We start from the raw sequence: 21,855 nt of genomic DNA on the forward strand, positions 1-21,855 counted from the left end.
ATTCTATTTAGCACTACTCTGTCCTATTGTGCAGTGATATTTTTCTGTGCAAAGTTGAATAAATACACCTTTTACAAGAATTACGCTCTTGATTGCATTTATCCTGTTCCGTATCCATATATTTCTGTAATACAAAAGCAAATGTACAGCAGTGAAATCCAGTTGCAGTTTTGCAAATAGTGACCCTGTAAGGTCCCCTGTTTTTGCAAAATAATAATCTTTGACAAAAAAAATTATCTGTGACTGACACATTGTCTTTAGATATGAATGTAGGGTTAACAGAACGCCGTAGGACCACCGAGACGGCTGCGGCTTGGAGTACGCCTCGCTGTTGTCTGCCGTGCTGATTTTGCCAAGTTGGCCTACAGGTGAAAAAATGTTTTGCTAAAGCACCACTTTATTCCGGTTCATTTACCGTCGCATTTAAGCAGACATTGGAGAGTGGGAGGTGCCTTGTGCTTTAAAGTCTCTGGAGGAAGAAAATCGTTCAGCAGTTTTCGTACTGCATGGTAACTCGTTACATGGTCACGCCACACAAGAGAACTCACAATGAGGTAGGTGCTTAAGAGTTTGGTCAATCTATCTGGAGATACCACGTTAATAAGGACAACAACTAGCTTGATAATAAGTGTCATTTTATGTTTTGCATTTATTTGACTTCGTACGATTGTATTCTAACCGTGGCCAAAGTGAGCAGGGTAGATTTAATTAGAGGTTTACATTTTAACAGGCTGGCGTACATTTTATAATAACGGCATTTTGATATAAGCGACTATATGTTTTCTTCACCTATCATCGTCAATAGACTGTGCGTACATTTTAAACAAGAACCGCTTTGTCGGTCCCTTGAAATGTCACTATAGGCCACTATAGAATGTATAGGACACTTAAAAATAAATAGATTTGTGACCAATTTAGTCTAGGTATTCAAAATAAACCGCTCTGCTATAATTTGTATTAGTACGAACAAATAGGCGTAAATAAAAATTAAACAATAAAGAATATAACATAATATACTGACAGTTTTTTTATCGCGTTGATGAACAGAATACACACACCGCGTCTTTTTTCAACAGTAGTATTTTAATAGATGAAAGATAGTAGCTTTAACTGTTACAAAAGAGCCAGAAAATGAGAGTATTCGGTTAACTTTGTGTGAATACAGATGTTCAAATTCACATTTCGGAAATTATGTATGACTAAACTCTTCCTTAACTTAGCACGTTGTATCATTGTTCCCTGAAATATTATCACAATAAACAATAATATGTGCGGATAAAAAAAAACTGAATACTGTATGAACAGACAGGTAGCAGAATTTATAAACTTAGCCTATGTTGTACTTCGTATCGCGTTTTATTTCAGTTGCTAACATCTTAAGTTGCATATACCTTGCGCACATTTCTAAAACAAACCGAGGAATAATATTTCTTTACGAACTTATTTCGTGTGAACGTAGGTTCGAAATGCGCTTAAGACATGTTGTTTGTAAGTGTTTAGTTTCCGGCTTATTTCGATGGAAAATTAAATAATAGGCCTACTTGAGCCCTGGAATAGTAATACCAATGCGTGCTTTCTTAGGTAAACTAACAATATTGTAACTTTAAACTGATGAATTTATTATGGAAAATTGTTTTATTTAAAGCTCCTTGGACTTAATGTGAGACTTCGTTAAACATGGCAAACAAATAATAAAGCACGTTATGCAGTATAGACTAATGTGTAACTAATCTTTTTACAACCGAAAGGTGAAGATTTGGATTACCACCCCCACAGCTGCTTGAAAAAATCCACAACTTTAAAGGACTAGTTCACCATTTGTTTCCGCGTAGGTGAAGGGTGTGCTCGTGACCTGATGGAGGGTGGCGTGTTTCACCATGTAGTTTTCTGGTGAAGCAACTCGCGGCTTTTAAGGCAGGTCTTGGACACTGTAAAAACCGATCAGCTGCGAAACTCTGGGTGTTCCCCACAGCTTCCTCATTCGCCGGATGCCATATAATTGCGGTTTGTAACGGCCTAATTTAAGTACACATAAACAGTTTTTATAAGAACCATTCTGTCTCGTATGGGTGACGTTTTTGAGAATATAGGAGGCTCGTTGGTTCTGTTATCCTGATTTTAGACTTCTGTGCGTTTTGATGGGTCTTGAACGGTGTTTTTTAGTGGTTGTGTTGGTTAATATACTAGTAGTGCTGCTAGTTTGCTTTGTTAGAAGTAGTTGTGTAGCTCCTACTCCAGTACTACTTGTACTTGCAGCAGAGCATCCATAGGAAGCTCAGCCTGGCTGCACTTAGACCTATTTGACTCCTTGACAGCATGTATGTGTTATTTGCCTCACTTGTATGTGGCTTTGGCCAAAGGTGTTTGCTAAATACGTAAATGCTCCATTATTTTAGGGGTGCCATGCAGTAGGCAGTGCTGCCCCGCCAGGCCTGGGGGTTTGAATCCTGCCCTGCTCAGTATGTGTGGAGTTTGCATACGTTTTCCATGCTGCGTGGGTCTGCTCCACAGTTTCCTCCTGCATTTCAGGAAGTTGCAGTGTGAGTCATAGTGAGGCGGCAGCCATCTTTCAGTGCCTAGGCAGTTGGGGGTTAAAGGCCTTCCTCAAAGGCCCATGGATATGTAACTGGTCTGCCAAGGCCGGTCTCGAACCAGCAACCTTTCAGTCACAGGCACAGAGACTTATAGAATTCTAGGTGTTGTGATAACAGAATTGAGAGTATCATTCTGCATGCCCCTCACCTCCTCAACCTTTTCACAACTGGTTAAATTAGATCCTTGATGAGTCAAATGTATGCAAAGAAGCCAAGATTCAGAGAGCTTTCTATTTGTTTACGTAACATACAGATGAGGCTCCAGTATGTGTGTGGGAATACAATGAGATTTTAAATGTAGGGGCACATGCTCGACAGGGATGGGGGGTGTCCGTCCCCTGCTCTGTAGGTCATATAGAGAAGGCTAATGTTTGTTTTGGGTGTGAAGGTTGACAAATTCTTCAGGCACAAGGGTTAGATGACTTCATGCGAAGTGTTTAACAGGAGGCAGCAGTGTCAGTAATACTATTCAAATGGTCAAATGACACGATTGATTTCATCAGTGTCATAAATACGGGACATTTTAACTGGCTAGCTGCAAAGAATTGATTGGCCAGGTACAGCTGATTCCACATATTTGCTAATGGTATCCCCAGATAATAGAACAGACTCACCCTAGTGTATAAGGCTTATTGCTGTAAATAAAGGCTTGTTGGTTGGTATAGTCAGGAAACGTCATAGCTGTAACCATTAGTTCGTGCCTTGAGGGGAAGGTAGGGGTACCATGGTCGGTAGGGGTATTTCCTGTAACTGTAGCTCTTAACAACCTGTACCACAATGAGAGGGAAACATGCAGGTTGCAACAAGTCCAAGCAGAATTTACTGTCGGCTTCTCCTCCCCAGTTGACCGTTGTTGTGGGCTCTGAGCTCACGCAGCCTGGCTGTATTTATTCTTGTTTGTCATCCCTCAACCTGGGAAACTTTGTCTTTGGAAGGCAGTGTGTCTGGGCTTTGTTCAGACATGACTCTGTTCCGCCTCGCTTTTCGTCAGCTTTTGCCAGGTTTGTGTTGTCTAACTGCACTCAGGAATCTGCTTCTGTTTTTCATCTGTTCTTGCATTTTCTCTTTATATAGCAAGTCAGGATGCGTATAGATCTGCGTCGCTGTGGCCGATGCGAAACACTCAATGCTGTGACAACGATCATGGGACACAAAGCAGCACTGACTTTTAATTTCATTGTCTTGATTAATTTTACTTTGTTCCCCCCGTCCAGACACTTGCACCGAGGAAAAGGCTTGATTATTCTAATACTAGGTACTGTCCTCGGACTACTCATGACCACTTATGGCCCCATTTCAGTCAGGTAATTGTGTGTTTCTTTTATTTTTTTTCTATTGTCACTAGCTGTAGTTTTGTTTTCCTTTAAACAATAGCTCTCCGATTCCTTTTTGTGGAAATTAAACAACGAACAGGAAGTGACACTACTTTCTGAATGAATTATATCTTTGAAAGCCGGATTCTGTTCTCACAACTGCTGAGGCAAGGTGACACAGTCATCTGAAAATTAACAATATATCACTGATCATGAACTAGTGGCCACATATCGATATCCGAAAAACAATATGCATCTCTATAGAACTAAGAGGGCCCCTATTGTGAAAGTAATCCACAATATTTTTTTTTGTTGTTGAAAATTTAGTGATTAGTTGTCATTGTTGACACTCCACAGCACACAATGTGCAACAACGAAATGCATCCCCTGCATTTAACCCATATGTGACAACGTGACATAGCAGGGGGCAGCTAATTCAGCGCCCAGGAAGCAGTTGTTCAGGGTACCTCAGTGGTCCCTTGCTGGTCAGGGATTCAGACCTGCAATCTTTCAATAACAAGTGCACTTCCCTAACTATTAAGCCACATCTTCACAGGTAATGAAGTGCCCTTCCCCGATGATCGGTTGCATTGCCTTGAAATGAATGATGAGTGTATTGGCTTTATAAAACACTTTAACAGAATATTAATATAGTGTGTGTGTGTCTGTGTGTGCAATCCATGCAATTACCATTTTTGTCAGTGTTATTATTTGAAGTTTTATTTTTTTTTCCAATTTAAAATTAATCACTTTTTTTCAAAAGAAAATTTACCCAACTTAACTTCATACCTGGTAAGAGTTGTCTGCTTTGTTCAGTGCTTCAGATAAGTTTTCATATAAGGAAGATTGCAATTAATTGTGCAATCGCCTAGCACTCCCATCTTGGTGCATTGTAAACCATGATAAAACAGTACTCCGAGAACATTAACGCAAGCACATTACGTCAAATATGGATTTATTATTACACCAATCTTGTTCAGTACACTGACCCGAAATGTTGTCATGAAATAACATTATGTAGTCTAAACACAAATTAAAAGCAAGTGATTTAAAGAAAAAAAAACGGATATTACACCTATGCACACTGATAGCAATATGGTTTGAATGCCGCCCGCTGTCATTTATAAGGATATTGTTAACGGTATGGTTTTTCAAACATTGCATAACACTAAAGGAAAAGAGAGAACTGATCATCTCAGGTTAACGAGCACAGCACAGGAAACCTGACACCAGTGTAATTAGGTGACTGGGTAAAGGCGGGGACGGCGTCCTGTGAAACAAAGAGAGACACCTTTGTTTAAAACTCTGCAACATGTGCATAATTCTGCAAAACAGGGAGATGTCTTCTGTAACACTGTGCAAGCCATCGTGAAGGATATGCAGCTTTGGTAAAATATTTTAACTTCCGTGTTCTTGGCAGGTTCTTGGAAGGATTGATCCCTATGGATGTGTGTCCATTACCTTATGGCAAGAAACTCTGGAATGGAACAGACGGCTTTCTGGATCTCTGGTGAGCTAGTTTGCTTAGTCCACAGTCTCCTGACATGGCGGCCTGTCTCTGTTTACATCTGCCTCTCTTTTGCTACCGCTGGTGTACAGAAACCATAAATTTCTTGCCAATTAACTTGGCATATTCAGAGTGCTCAACTAATTCGTGTCCAGTGACAATACCCAAGCTAAGCACTGTCCTGTAAACCACCGTGCCCTGAGTGTGGGCCGTGTATTGATACAGGTGATGAATGTCCACTCCTGTGTGTATGCAGGTGTCTGCTCCAGTGTATGTCTCTTTTAAATTGTAAGCAGACGGAAATCCCCTCTTCTTTGGTACAAATACCAGTTAGTTAAATAGTAATTGGACCAGTTTGACAAGGTGGTGTTTCACAACAAAAAAAAAAGAAAAAAAAACAGGCCTGAATGGAATATGATCTGAAAAGCAGCACCTGTAGCAGGAGGGACTAAAGTGCACTGAGAGGATTAGGAGGACTGGGAGTGACCCAAGCAAGGTTCCAGGCCCCAACAAGCATTAAAAGATCTTCAGAAACATCCAAATTTGACATTAAGTGGAGCTCATACATCCAGTATCCAGTATGAGCTCCATGTGGGATTTTGGAAATTCATCCTTTTGTGTTTTACTTTCTTGCATAAACCTTCATAGAGGTAACTGTAAAAATAATTAATATTTATTCTATGACCTTTTTTTTACCCCCCCCCCCCCGCCCACAATAGATTACTGCTATATACATGATGTAATACCTACATATAATGCAATAGGAATATGTAATAGTACTACATAATGTGCAAAATGTTACTATGGATGAGGACAAAACATTATAACGTTATTACATTTATACTGTTAGGTTTTACGTGGTAAATGTGTTTTCTCCAATTGAAACATTACTGAGTCGCTACATCGGTTGCTGCATAAATGGTGTAATGCGTGCAGATACACAGCAGCCACAGTCAGCTCTCTTCCTCTCCTGGAAACTAGATTTGTTAAAACAGCACAAACAGGCCCCATGTGCCCTGACAATTAAACCCCCTGAGGGGACTTGGAGCTCTGGCAGACTTTAATTCTGAAACCAGTGAGGAGATCGTGGTATCAGACTGTATATCCACCCCAGACATCGACAGCTAAACATGGCTGACATATTCATTCAGTTGGTGCTCAGTTGAATCACAGCAGCTTCGATGTGTATCCCTCCCCTTCAGGGCCAGGACGGATGTCCAGACGTGCACGTACTGGGGGGCCCCCATAATTTGGGAAGGGATGTTTGACCCCATCGTGTTTGACCAGCTGCACAAGGAGACGAGCACCAGAGTGGCACTGACCGTGTTCGCAGTAGGAAGGTCTGTTCTGTTGCAATCCTTTTGTGTTTTGAGTTTTTTGCTCTTGTCGATAGTCATTCTGTTCGGTGGAGTGGAAAAGCCAGAACAGTATAAGATATTGTTATTCTATTTATACAAAGATATTTTGTGTGGCAACTTGCAGATAGAAAACAGCAGTAGGTATGAAGATGTATATCCATTAAAGAATTTCTGACACATACAAAATAAAAGCAATCAAAAGCAGATAAGTAAAAAGACATCATGGTCAGAAGACATTACTCAGTCAAAGTGAAACTGGGTAAAGTTATTGTAAGCAATATATATGGATGTGAGTGTCAAAGTCCATTAGCAGCAGAGGGGGTGGACGGGAGAAGCTGACTACCATGGACTTTGATGTCCTCAGTCTTCGGCTGCTATGGGGCACGTTTAGATGGAAACTCCAGCTCTAAGGGGAGACACTGGCACTAGGCATTAGGTCATCCGTCAGGTGACCTAGGAGGCTGAAGATGTTGACCCTCTCCACCTCTTTGCTGTTTATATGGAGAGGGGAATGGGTGGTCTTCCTGGATCTGCTGAAGTCCACAATTATCTCCTTGGGTTTTAGTTGTGTTCATGATCAGATTGTTGTCCATTCACCACTCAACCAGATGCTGGACCTCCTCATTGTCAGATATGAGTCCCCCTATAGCTGTATATTTAATTTTCTTTACAATACACACGAGCAGAATGGGCACAATAGAGAGCTTTTTATCTTCAGTATGAATTGCTTTGTATGGAACTTTCTTTTCTGTCCGGTGTTCCATTACCTGCCCATGAAAAATTCAGCACATATGTTTCAAAGGAGATGTTTCACTAGATAGGATCCCACCTGAACCAGTTTGGATGGCAGGCATTCCAGGCTAGAGGTTTCGAAATGGTGTCAGTCCAAGTCTCATGTCAGATGGTTGCCATGAATTCTTTGTAACAATCCCTCTACCTTTCAGAAGTGCTGGAAGAAGTATTCAATTTTCATACTTAACTAAAAGTACAGATACCACACCAAAATACTAATCAAGTAAAAGTGAAAAAAATATAATTCCTGGTGTTAAAAGTAGACTACTTAAGTACTATTGAGTACTATATATTAAAATCTTTTGATCTTACAAAAAGCAGCCTATCCTTTTAAACCTAACCCTCAAGACAGGTTTGAATATAGCATTGTAAGTTAGGGTATAGCCCAATAAGGAAAACCTGAGTAGGACATGTTCTTCTTATTTAGAAAAAGCAGTCAAAGTTTCCAAGCTTGCTGGTGGAGATTAGCAGAATGACCTTTTCGAATTTAATCTATTCACGACCCCCAAATTATTGCCTATTTAAACTTATCTACCTACCTAACTAATTATAAAAAGGATTAGCAATCAATATAAAACTTATACACACAAAAAGCACACATAGAAATGCAATAAACTTGAAATAAATGACAGTCCCGTACTCTGAAGCGAGAGCAGACATCTACGCACCACCATCGAGTCTTGCTAAAATTTCCTTTTTAAGTTCTACAGTTGCTCTCACTTCTTCCCTCTTTGGTTTGCCGCTATCACTGCTCACCTACAGGAATAACAGCCCTTATGAATCACTAAATTAAATAAAGCACGGAAAAATTCCCATTGAATTCAGAAACACAGCTTTCTCACATCGAACTCGATAGCGAGGGACTCATAGGCATCATCATCCCAGGAGGTCCGTCCGCCTTTGTCAGCCCATCAGAGATGCGTCTCGATCCGTACAAGTTTTAGCAGGAATAGTCGAGTTCCAACATTTCGGTTGAGGTTCAAGTTGAAAAAAATTCGACAGATCCGGTCGTTGTCCGAGTTGGTTGATTTAAGAGGCGTTCAAGTTCCAAGGTTCTGTTGTATAAACATTTTGCTGGCCAGCACCTTTAGACCTCTTATGTGAAAGGGCTGACTAAGTGCCTCGTCTTCCACTACGGAAAATAGTTGATTGTCCAATGCAATATCGCTGCCGTTATTTGAATAGGAGCTCTCTAGTTAATAGGGAACATTCCCAAAACTTTAGCCAATGTTATGTGAAGATTTTCTCAATATTGGCAAAGATCATTGTTACTATAGCATGAAACAGTGTAACAAAGGTTCTGTCAATGTTACCATGGAAACATTATTACCTGAACATCCTTTTAACATAATTAATGTTGATAAATATTGTTGTACGATAAAGTATTTCATAACACCTAGAGGGTGCAGAATGCTTTCGATGCAGCAGACCCAAGTATAGAGTGCAATTAGTTATTGTGGCGAGTGTTTGAGGCATTTTGATAAAGGGGATGACACCACGACAATTACTAATCATACAATATCGTATTTCCAAAACGACATCGATTCCATCTATTTTTGTCGGAAGTATATGGCCACTTTTACGTTTAAGTCCTGACTTCCTTAAATCCAACAAGTTATTCAGTTAAGCAAGAAATTGAGCTTTGTGACAGGTGCTGTTTAGTGAAAATTGGGTGCAAATGGCGGGGCCGGTGGTGTCACGTGCAAAGAAAAATATCTCAGAAACTAAAGAATTACAAGGGACAATTTCAACGACATTAACAAGCACAAACGCACCACAAATGATTGAGACCTGTTTGCTTCGAATCAGACACAAGGTTCCCGATGGTGATGTAACCATACAGGCATTTATATCTCAAACTAAAGAAGTGAAACTTCCAACCGCAAAAATGCAACACAAATGATCGAAACACATTGGGATGGGGACTTCACACTGTTCAGCCACACAGTTCCATGTGTTGCTTCACGTCAGGGCAATCTGCACTAACATTCCGAACATTCAAAGATAGATGAAAAGGATTCAGGTAGGATACCAAGTACCTTGTTGGTCTAAAGGGCATACACTTGGCTGCCAAGTACCAAATTATCCCTACCAATATTATTAGCAATGTCAAAACCTTTACACATTAAGATCCTGACATATATACTGTACACGTATATGTTACATGCATGTTTGATATGTGTCATTAATGTCGCCCAATTAGGACAACCACTCAGCCTCCAATGCCATTAGATAGAGGTTAACCAATGACAGGCACGAGATATATAATGACACTATGTTGAGGGGAAGGGGAATGTCACCCTAGGGGATCAGCCATTGGCTTAGCTAAAGCCTTCTAATTGGGGAACAATTTTGCTGCAAGGTTTTAGAGTTCCTGTTTATGTACCCTTCCCACAAGGCATACAGTGCACATTCTTACATCTGACAAACATCCAAAATCAAACAATGCCAATAACTGGGAAAATAGCTGTTTATTGAGCAAGATATTAGCCTTTTTCAGATGTATAACAAAGGCTTAAATTGATTTCGTAAGCAGCACATGGAGTCGTCATTAAATGTGAACATTGGTAGTAGCAGAAAAAATGTGAACCTTGTATTGAGACATGGCATTCCTACTCTTAACTAAATCAGAGCCTGTCTTACATATTTACTTATTGTAGTGCTGCCTGGATCTCTAAGGTGGTCACATGCAAGGCATGCTGAGATCCCTTCTAATAAATGCTGATCTTACAAGCTACCCCCTCTCTGTGGATGTCCTACAGGTATCTGGATGCCTACCTTTTGCCTTTCCTGATGTCTGCAGAGCAGTACTTCATGGTGGGTCTACCTGTGACATATTACGTGTTTACAGACTATCCAGAGAAGATTCCTAGTCTCAAGCTGGGCAGGGGGAGGACTCTTGAGGTCATTAAGGTCGCCAAGGAGAATCGCTGGCAGGATGTGTCCATGATGCGCATGAAGACCATCACTGATGCTATTGACGGCCACATCCATCACCAATGTGAATATGTCTTCTGCTTTGACGTGGACCAGATTTTTAGTGGCCGATTTGGCTCAGAAGCTCTTGGCGATTCAGTGGCTCTACTTCACTCTTTCTACTACCACAGACCCAAAATGTTCTACACCTATGACCGCAACCCCAAGTCAGAGGCCTACATGGATAAAGGGGATTTCTATTACCATGCTGCCGTTTTTGGCGGCCGGTGGCAGGAAGTGAGAAACTTGACTGAAGCGTGCTACCAGGGCATCATGAGGGACAAGGAGAATGAGGTGGAAGCCTTGTGGCACGACGAAAGCCACCTGAACAAGTATTTGTGGCTCCACAAGCCAACAAAGGTGCTCTCCCCCGAGTACTGCTGGGCAATGTTCATCGGCCACCGCAACGACATACACGTCCACCGCCTGCTTTGGGCCAAAAAACAATACAACACACTCAGGAACTGAGCAGTGTGGCACCTGGAAGACTTGTGCAAATACCACATGACTCAAAGTCACTTAAGTTCAGAAGGCGTAACGTCTTTGTGCTCTCTCTGCAGCGTTATTGTTCGTTTCTGTATGTTCTGAACATGCCATGAATATCAGGTCTCGAGTTATGCACGTTGTGCATAATATATACCAAAGACCTCCTGTATCTTCTGTGAGTGTTTATTCATGCATAACCTAGAAGAAGGTGAGGAGAACCCAATTCAAGTATTTGCCCTTTGGGTTTAGTTCTCTGTGAAGGTCACAAAGAAAGCAAAACCACTTGTCGTGAACCGGAAGCCCTGGTGCTAATAAGTTGATTTCAAGTTAAAGTAAAATTAAAAATGCACTATAGTCCATCCCGAAAGGGTACGACAAGGGTTTACTGTAAATTCATAAATACCACAGCTCTGCTTGCTGCTTTGGACGGGAGATGGAATGGTGTACATTGGAATTTACTTGATTCCTAAACTGCTTTTATGTACGTCTTTGCTGTCATGTACACATGTAAGCATGATGATAGCTGCACGTTCAACTTTCACATTGTGCAAACATTAAACATTGAGTGCCTTGAATATTTCACATTCAGAGCTGTCCACAGTCCAAATGTATGTTTGTTTTGTGTTTTTATTAAAGATGATTTTTTGCATTACACATTGCCAGTAAAGGCTGTCATTTTGTAACATATTTCAAACGTGATCTTAATGGAAGGAATAATCAACACAGGGTACAAAGTTTAAACTGGAAAAAATGCATATATCCTCCCACGTCATATCTTTTGTTTTAAGCAACACTGAATTTAAACAAACTGGGGGGTGTTTTTTGCACAAAATGGAACAAATGTGCATGATTGGCCAAAAACCTCATCGCAGTGAAGCCAGTTTTCAGAAGTCGGTTTCCTTCTGAGCTGAGCTTGCACATAAATGTACTAAGCCACGCCTCTTTGGCTACATTACGAGAGCTAGTCACACCTACATGCATGTCCAATAGAAAAAAGTTTGTAAGTTACCATCCACCCTCAGATTAGTCCATTGTTGCAGAAGTAAAGAAGATTGTTACTTCTACTGTTTATTAATTTTAATATACTCTCCATGAACTTAAAAAAATCATCTTCAGTGAAATACTGTTTCACTGTAGGATTCACCATAGATCTGAGTGGGGGAAAAAAGTGTACAGTTTTGAATTTCACTTGAATTTGAATTGCTAATAATGTCTGCAAATACTGGGTACAAACATTTAAAAAAAAAAAAAAAAAAAAGTAACCATAAGAGTCTCTGTAGACAACAGGTTGAAGGCTGAGTCCTTTAAAATGGGTGGTGCTACCACCACCTGCTGGCAGTTCACAGAATGGGAGCTGAGGGGGTGACACCCCCCACCAGTTGGCAAAGAAGCTTCCCTAAGCCGCTACATCGGCTGTGACTGCTACTGCTGCAACCTTTTAATGCGAATAGAGAGATTACAACTCCCACAGGACAACAGGAGGGCAATAAGTGATGGATTCCCTGCAGGTACCTCACCAAAGCCACCCCCCTAGCAGAACACATGATAAGTAAGCTAATTATATTCAGGCTTAACATTTATCCTCCCAGTTTTACCCGAGGGTGACTGAAGGGACAATGGACTAAGGGGACCACCGCCAAACGGACCACATGTGTGATGGTTTATAAATTTGAGCTGGTTTGACTGACAGTGATCACAGTCCCCTAATGATCACCTTTACTGCTGTCTTAGCCACTGGTTGAAAGCCAGGCTGATAGAAATCCAAATTAAGTCCCAAATACAAATCATTAAAGCGTCAGCTAAAGGTGAGTGGATACCGTCAGTGACAAATTAATTAGCCTAGATTTGTTGCGTTTCTCAGTTTATAGACAATCCCGGGTTTCTGTGAACTTCCAGTTAAACCTGGGTTAGTTGCCATATTTTTGTTTATGATGCTTGTGCATTTACATGCAGAAGGATTTGAACACGGGACCCTGGTCTGTAAACTACTGACCACTACTGCTTTTACCTGCTTGCAAGAATCATTTATACTTTAGATCAAAGAGCTGGAGTAAAAGCAGTACTTCATATACAGGATTTAAAGGTGTCATCCCTACATCTCTATGCCAGACTGAAAAATGACTTCCCTTTAAGAGGAGCTTGAGGTCCGGAGCCAAGGACACCTGAGACAACAGGATGAGGTGACTTATAGTCCAAATGATTCCTTAAGTTTAGAATTTTATTTATTTATTTATTTATCTATTTATTTATTTATTTATCTATTTATTTATTTATTTATTTATTTATTTAAAAAAGTGATCATCTCCCTGCAATGGGTTGGGGTCCCGTCTTGGATTAGTCCCTGCCTTGTGTCTGTAGCTTCTCGGATAGGCTCTGGACCCCTACGAGCCTGTGTAAGACAAGCGGGTATGGAAAATTGATGGATGGATCGATGGATGGATTATTAGCCGTGGTTAGGTTTTTGCAGAATGAAAGGTATGGAAAGAGAAGAGCGCATTTTGTTTGTACTACACTAGGTGGCAGCAGAGTAACTCATACTAGGAGAACAATAACCATTTTGATCCCGTAGAATTCTTTAAAATGTCACTATATTATTATTTTGATAACATGAAAATCTGGCTCAAGTTTTATTATATCCATCCACCTTGTCATTTATCCAGTACAGGGAAATTTCTTTATACTCAAAAGTATTAAGATTAGCTATAAATACAAAATGTGCCTGTTTTAAAGATGTACCTATAACCAGATGAAAAGCAATTGCAACCCGCTTCTACCTCAGTCTGCCATGGGTGGTCTGGATTTTGTTTTTTCGGTACAAGAGGAAGCAGAGCAGGTCTCCTGCGAGAGGCAATTTAGTTGTGGCCTAAACATGAATAAATCCAGACAATTATGTGCCGACATCAACAAGAACTCAGTTAACTGATCTTTCACACTGTTAAACTAACTAATGGTCATTGTAAAATTCTTCACCAGGTTAACAATATATTTAAAGTATATTTGTGTAATACAAGTATATTATATTCATGGGAAATTTTATGTGTCGGGAGAATATTTAACAAAGAGGAGATTATAGTACTGCTGGAAGCTGATGCTACAGATATAAATGTATACAATGCATATTTGCTTTGATCTCAAGTAACAGCCAAAGAGTGGAAATATAGACCATGGTAACCGAAATGTTCCACGTTGGAGGAAAAACTCTGAGCCAGTCGGTGTTTACAGTATGCCGCCTTTTCATGTGGTTTGTTCTTTTTTTGTCCCTGGGTGGGTCAGCTTGCCAGGGATCTGGACGCTGCAACTCCAGACTCAAAGACGGGAGTGAAGCAGAGAGGAAGCTCACCCAGGAGGAAATGGGTGTTGAACAGTTTTTTGCTAAAACATCAGGCACGTTCCCCAGCTGGCTCTGGAGAGCAGAGAGGAAGAGGTGGCTGATCAGATGAGAAGGGGAGAGTCCGGGAGCCCAGGCTGTGCTGTGAAATTGACCTTCTCTTTGTCTTGGGACGTCAGCTTATTGGTTAAGGGTGAGTTGTTACATTAGATGTCATGTAATGTAGTTGAGGTGGGCTTTGTAACAAAGCTGTTCGCCTGGAGATCGTCCTGAAGTTGTTTTCTTGGCAGGCCTTAGCTACAACCAGGGAGAAAATCTCTCAGTGACTATTTCTCAGTTAAACTAACATGAACTTTCTTGTTCAGTTTGTTGGTGGCCAAGATACTGAAAAATACCTTATCTTCTACAATGGACAGTATCTTAAAAAAATAATTATTTTCCACTGACCTTAATATTTATTCATATTCCAGAAAAATTGGAAGTAAAAAAAGCTGTCTGCCTATGGTTTGTAAATCAAATGTATAAATGATGCATTTCGATAAACCGTTCTGGATTTTATTATATCATGCATGCATTTCAGCCATTCACACCAGTCACACTCTGCCTTGTGTATTCTTATTTTCTGTAGTGGTATTTTCTCTTATCATGGTCCTGAACCTCATTTCCCACCGTGGTACTTTTCTCCTGGTAAATGTCACATGTTTCTTAATCCCTGGCACCTTCACTCTCATTTTGCTTCTGGGTTCTTCACTCCTATGTTGTTGCTTCTGGTTCCTGCAGCCCTAGTTCTCCAGGTGCTCCGAATCCGTCCTTGCGAGCCTCATCTGTGACACAGCACTTGATCTCAAGCATCATCCAGTGGGGGAGATTAGTGACTATAGGCAGAAGATGACAATTAATCATCCATCCATCCATTTTCCAAACCGCTTATCCTACTGGGTCGCAGGGGGTCCGGAGCCTATCCCGGAAGCAATGGGCACGAGGCAGGGAACAACCCAGGATGGGGGGCCAGCCCATTGCAGGGCACACTCACACACCATTCACTCACACATGCACACCTATGGCCAATTTAGTATGACAATTAATCACTAAATTCTAAATTCTAAGATTCTATTTCTAAGATCTCATATAGTGCTCACATCAAAGTATGGAGTGCCTTCTGCCTGTACAACACAGAACTAACGCTAGGTAAGAATCTTTCATGACATAAATAAAACAGATTTAACAAATGTGAGATGGAAGATGGATGGATGGATGGATGAATGGAGACTTCATTTATTAATATAAATTACAAGTAGCGAAAGGTGTTAGCTGAAAATGTTTTTTTCTTTGTTTGTTTGTGATTTACATTGTTCTCGTGTCCTAACAGAATCAACAGCAGATTTTTCCAGAACCTTCCTCCATAACACTATTTCTGTTAAAAAAAAAAAAAAAACAGACTTCAGCTGGACAGCATCTCCACAAACTGGCAGTCAGAACCCCACCCCCCTGTCCTGAATCTCTCAAAAATTATGCTGACTGAATATCCATCCATTTTCCAAACCGCTTATCCTACTGGGTCGTGGGGGGTCTGGAGCCTATCCCGGAAGCAATGGGCACAAGGCAGGGAACAACCCAGGATGGGGGGCCAGCCCATCGCAGGGCACACTCACACACCATTCACACACACCTACGGGCAATTTAGCATGTTTTTGGACTGTGGGGGGAAACCGGAGTACCCGGAGGAAACCCCACGACGACATGGGGAGAACATGCAAACTCCACACACATGTGACCCAGGCGGAGACTCGAACCCGGGTCCCAGAGGTGTGAGGCGAAAGTGCTAACCACTGCACCACCATGCCACCCCCCTGACTGTATATATTACAGTATATGTTTTGTGAACAAGACTCAATCATGCACAGTTAGCTTGAAGCTGGTTTGTTCCTCTTTACCAGAGGTGAGCAATTTTATCCTGTGTGTGCAGGTTTTCGCTACAACTTCCTAACTAGATTACTAATTAGAGGACTGACTGGCTGAAGAGTCTAGTTCTGAACTGTCCTAGTTCAGTTTGAACAGCTCACCTAAAGGTTACCCCAAAAACCTGCACACACACCGGCCCTTTGCGGATAAGATTGGACACCTCTGCTTTAAAACTTTCTACTGCAATGGTTTAGAATTCTTTCATTTTCACTTCAGTGAAAGAAGCTGCTAAATTTATGAGTGTATTACAATAAAAGGATAGGAATTGGGTGGCGGCATGGTGGTGCAGTGGTTAGCACTGTTGCTTTACACCTCTGGGACCTGGGTTCAAGTCTCCGCCTGGGTCACATGTGTGCGGTGTGTTCCTGTTGACTGTGACTCTCCGTGTGGAATCCTCTGAATTGACCCCAGATTATGATAGTTTTCCTGTTGCCTGTGACTCCCCTTTCAGGATCCCCTGACTTGACTCCTGATTAATATACCTTTCCTGTTGTTTGTGACTCTCCGTGCAGAGTCCCCCGAAATGACTCCAGATTATGAACCTTTTCCTGTTGTTTGTGACTCTCTGTGCAGAGTCCCCCGTAATGACTCCAGATTATGAACCTTTTCCTGTTGTTTGTGACTCTCCGTGCAGAGTCCCCTGTAATGACTCCAGATTATGAACCTTTTCCGGTTGTCTGTGACCATCCGTGCAGAATCCCCTGACTTCACTCCTGATTACCATGTGACGGTTTCCTGTTGCCTGTTGCCGATTTCCTGTTGCCTATGACTCTCTATGCAGAATCCTCAGATTTGACCCCTCATTACGATGCCTTTCCTGCTGGTGTCTATGACCCTCTTGCACCTCATCACCCTGGCCATGCTCTTCATTGCCACCACAGAGAAGGTGAGCCACAACCACCACAAATTTTTCTGGCTGAACTATGAATAATGTGCTCTAATGTGCACTAATTACAGTCTTAATAATTCTGCATCACAAATGCCGTACCGTTATAAAAGGAGTTTGTTTAATTAAGTTCCTTTAGATTGTACTTGATTGTATACAGTGTGATACTGCCAAAGAATCTCAGATAAAGCCTGTACTGTCTTGTCTACCATTGTCTTTTATTCCTCTGCTGTTTGCTCTGTATTGCACTATTGTTTGAACCCCCCCTTCCCCCATGCACTAGTCCCCTCCCTTGCAACTGTAGCATAAAAATTTCAGTGTTCCTTGCAACACAAATGGAAATTAAAACCTGAAACTTGTAACATGAAACTAGAGAAACAAGGTTATAAACAAACAGAGTTTTTGATTGATGTTTTGCATACTGCTGCACGGTCATGCTCTGCTATGCCATTTGTTTCACAATTATCTTAGGGATGAAACAGTTCCTTTTCCTCTTTATTCTCCAATACCCTGTTTTTCAATGTCGTAATAACAAGCTGCATCAGAGTTTCATCTGGGTGTAAACATGCTACCATGCTAATCTGCCTTCCTTGCCTCTTATTCTCAGTGGTGGTGGGTATGGGGAACCACGGAAAGCTCAGACCTATGGTATAACTGTCACCTTCACAACGTCACTGGAAGCTGGCAGTGTGCCGCCGCTCTGGAAAATGGTAAACATCACCGTCACGTGAATCTTCACTCAGGCTCCTCCTACGATCGTCTATAGAGAACATTTACTGCCAATTAAAAAGACAAACCCAAATATTTCCATTATAATACATCACACCTATATACACTAACTATATTCAATTCAAATTCATTTGTCTTTATATAGTGCCCTTCCCAACATTACTGTCCAAAGCGTTTAAATATTTTCAATCAATAGAAAAACATCAGATTGAATAAACTTCAAAGACGTGATGAAAAAACCCAGTAAAACAAATTGCTGTATCACGCACTTTACTAGAATGTCACCCTTAAAGGGCCCCTCCTACACTTTTCCGGTTTCTCCCTTTCCTTTGGTGTGTTATATGGCTTTATGTGCATGTAAATGGCCTGCAAAGTCTTATGGCCCAAAGGGAGTAACTCTCACCACAGAAACCACTCTTCTCTAATCTGCCTGAAACACCTCATTGGAATTCCAGCCCTTACTTCCCTTACAAGGTGAGGTCACAATCCTTCTTGGCCACCTACCTGCAAGGATCTACCTGCACAGTGCAGGACGGGGGGCAGAACACATAGGGCAAGCACACCGGGCTCATCGGGGGCTGGGCTTAAGGCTCTGACAGAGCATTATAGGCTGAATGAATAGAGATGTACAGTATGAGAAAAATAATGTGTTTTGATGTATGTATGTAAATCTATCGTAGTAGACCCCAAAAATCAGGTTATGTGCAGTGAAAATGAGCACAATAGGATCCCTTTAATATGTTCTTTTTCAGATCCCATCTATATACAATAACTTGAGAGTCTGTCCACTAAGATAACATAACATACGATAAAATAAGATATGATATTTTATATACAGCAGCAAGGTAGTTAAAGTGAAGACAAACATATAGTGCAAACCAAGGCAATGTGACAACCAAGACAGTACACATAGAGTGGACAAGTAAACACAGAGTAAGTAAGTACACAAACGTAATCATTAACATAAAAGATTATTAAGTAATAATGAGATATAAATAAAAATAAATAAACTGAAGGTACTGGCTCTGGTGGTATCTATAGTAAGGGACTTTTTATACAGAGTATTAAAGAGTATGAAAGCACACATCTGTTCATCGCTATCGTAATACAGGGTTTCGCTTTAATGTCCAGTGTGGGGTCTGTTGAGTATTTTTCCCCGAAACATACTCTGAAAACCAACCAGTCTCTGAACACAAAACAACACGGACAGCTGCAATGATCTTTTACTTGCTGCAAGGGAAGTCCGGTCCCCACATCGAGGTGTCAGCCTCTAAGTAGGACGCAGCCAACTTCGAAAGAAAAACTCCCCTTGCAGTTTCTTTTATTGAGGTACACAAACAGGATATGTAAATAACATTCAACATTACTTATCACTATATATGGGATGGAAATTTTTAAGCGACAGTTTCTTCAGAACTGTTATTGCTAAATTAAGATCAGGCTGCTGCAGGGTGTTATTTCCAAGAAATGGCAACTAGCATAATGACAAGAATAATACTGTATATTTCTCTAACAGGGTCAGAGCCAGACCTTCTACAATGGGGTGGCCAGACTAGACCCAGTGATTGTACTTGGGTGGCAATGGGGTAATATTTTGGCAGCTGGTCCGCCTCGGTACATCTTGTTGATTGACTCGACGACACACCCTGACTGACTGATGACGGGTTGGCCAGCTCTGGTTTACAGAGTTAAATGCTCCAGATTTTGTTTTCATTTTTTGGTGAGGGCTGGCAACTGGGTTGGGCATCTATTTAATAGAGGGGGGGTCCATGGGCGCCCCTGGGCCCCCCTTTAGATCCACCCCTGATGTCAGCGTCATTAAACCACCACAGACATATCAGAGCACTGCAGCAGCTTGCAGCTGCTTCTCCAAGCTGCAGGCCCTTGGAAATGATTGCTGAGCTACTCCATGTCTGTCTCTCCGGCGCCCCCCTCCCCATACAGACTGGCTCCAGGCTGTGCAGGTCCTAATGGTGCTGTCCAGCACCCTCTCCTTTGTCTCCTTCCTGGTGTTTATGTGGCAGCTTTTCACCATCCCACGAGGGACCCTCTTCTACTTCACCGGCCTGTGCCAGGTGCTGGCAGGTAGGACAGGAAAAGGTCACTCACCGTTCAAACACATCATAGTGTCAGTCCCAGAGGTGGAGAGTTCAGGTCCAGAAAGTGAAAAGCCAGACCAAAATTTTGTTTCAACCAGCCAGTTGAGAACTGGCGGTGACTGTGACTCTTCATACTCAACTGGTTGGTCGAAACAAAATCCTGGTCTAGATTCTTACTTTCTGGACCTGAAATTTCCACCTCTACTCCAGTCCTGCAGATCAACCCTGTTTTCACTCAGTGATCTTCATCCTTTTGGATGTCCTGACTGATAATCTAGGTCTGTTTTAACTCCCTCCCATCTCTCTCCCTCAGGTCTGACGGACTTTGCTGCCGCTGTTATCTACACGCTGCGTAACAGAGACATCTTGGAGGGCTCCAGGTCACTGGAGGGCAAGTTTGGCTACTGTTTCATCCTGGCCTGGACCTGCGCGCCCCTGCTTCTTTGCAGTGGGGTGCTCTACAGCCACCTACGCAAGAAGGAGTGACCACATCCCTCAAGGGCTTCCGTTTACACAGGTTCTTCAGCTCCACCTCAGATTTTAAGTACCAAAGTAATTATTTGAATAGTTACCACACCCAACACCTCAACTCCCAAGGCGGATAATTGAAACATATGGCAGAATAATCTGCGAGATTCCATTCCTCCAGGACAGTGGTGGGGGGGGGGGGAGACCCCCTGGATGAAGCTGACCCAGCGTCCACCTCTGTCACTGCTGTTTTCATACTTTCACAAAGCACCAAGCTTGTAGGTGCTAAGCTTGTCCTACCTTCACTACCTTGACATCACATCGTGAATAAGGGCAGGGCATCTGAGCCAACTACAGCTCTCTGACTCACCCCTGCAAAAATAAGTCCCCAAGACAATAACAGACACAGCCCATATGATGAGATTCTAGATTTTCTTTCAGAAACTGCTATTAAGTTTTTTTTTTTTCTTTTTCGATTGTTTTACATGATTTCGTTTACTGAGTGTGGTGCTGTTACAAGCATTTTTATGAATAATGTTAAAACCATTATTTACTTCCCAGGTTTGTGTCTTGAATATTTATTTAATACAGACAACATATAGCACACAATTAGCAACAGGAAACAGCAGTTCAGGATTTTGTCCCATGTTGTTAAATTTAGATGCGTACAAACTCACAGGTGGTTTACTGTGGACTTTGACAACTCAAAACTCCGGCTGCTGTAAAGAGAATATTTAGATTTGTGCGAGATGGATTTCACACGGCGTTGATTTCAACCGCAGGTGTGTGCAAGCAGTGGAGGCACCGTGCATATCAAACAGATCAGCGTGAACCGGTGTGTCACGGCACGTCTCCATGCGTGCAGCGCCATCTTTGGTGATGTCAAAAAATAGCGACACATCCCTTTAGAGATTACTGTAATCTCCAGGGAATCACATAGCAGCACGAAATGTTCAGCGTATGTTTAATGTTTTACTGAATGACTCACAAAGTGGAAAAATGTAAGCGATAAATTCAGTAGTGGTTGCCAGGGAGAACCACGGGGTGATAAAAACTGTCTGTTTATCTCCCACCCTACACCCCCAACCCACCCTGCCAAAAAATAGTGCATACCATTCCACACTACCCATAAATATCATATCATAAGCAAAAATGCGGGATTGGGCTTGTCAGCATGCGTAAATTCCACTGCCATCTTCTGACAGGGTTCTGATCAGTACCAGCTTACGCCACCAATGGAAGGTGCCGGACTTGTGGATGTTCTAATGAAAATAATGATAAAACTAAACAAGGAATAACATTTCACAATTTTTTTACTACTTAATATAATGTATATATTTAAAATGAGTTAACATTA

General features: G+C 41.6%; 2 protein-coding genes across 4 annotated transcripts; both read left to right on the forward strand.

Annotated features, from left to right (window-relative positions):
- Positions 1-403: 403 nt before the first annotated feature.
- LOC125747788 (alpha-1,3-galactosyltransferase 2-like) lies at positions 404-11,680 on the forward strand. Of its 3 annotated transcripts, XM_049023281.1 has the most exons (5): positions 404-554; positions 3,809-3,898; positions 5,328-5,417; positions 6,617-6,754; positions 10,327-11,680. In XM_049023281.1, exons 1-5 carry the CDS (start codon positions 550-552, stop codon positions 11,006-11,008), a joined length of 1,005 nt encoding a protein of 334 aa, XP_048879238.1. In that variant the 5' UTR covers positions 404-549; the 3' UTR covers positions 11,009-11,680. The 3 variants fall into 3 exon arrangements, with proteins under 3 accessions (XP_048879238.1, XP_048879240.1, XP_048879239.1); XM_049023283.1 differs by lacking the exon at positions 6,617-6,754; XM_049023282.1 differs by lacking the exon at positions 3,809-3,898 and having other exon boundaries at positions 499-554.
- A 2,404-nt stretch (positions 11,681-14,084) lies between these two features.
- Positions 14,085-21,058, forward strand: LOC125747789 (epithelial membrane protein 3-like). The gene is made up of 5 exons (XM_049023284.1): positions 14,085-14,547; positions 17,098-17,202; positions 17,810-17,912; positions 19,876-20,016; positions 20,344-21,058. The coding sequence occupies exons 2-5, from the start codon at positions 17,125-17,127 to the stop codon at positions 20,514-20,516; spliced, it is 495 nt and encodes a 164-aa protein (XP_048879241.1). The 5' UTR covers positions 14,085-14,547; positions 17,098-17,124; the 3' UTR covers positions 20,517-21,058.
- Positions 21,059-21,855: the final 797 nt, after the last annotated feature.

This window comes from Brienomyrus brachyistius, chromosome 8 (assembly GCF_023856365.1).
Source record: "Brienomyrus brachyistius isolate T26 chromosome 8, BBRACH_0.4, whole genome shotgun sequence".
Classification (NCBI taxonomy): domain Eukaryota; kingdom Metazoa; phylum Chordata; class Actinopteri; order Osteoglossiformes; family Mormyridae; genus Brienomyrus; species Brienomyrus brachyistius.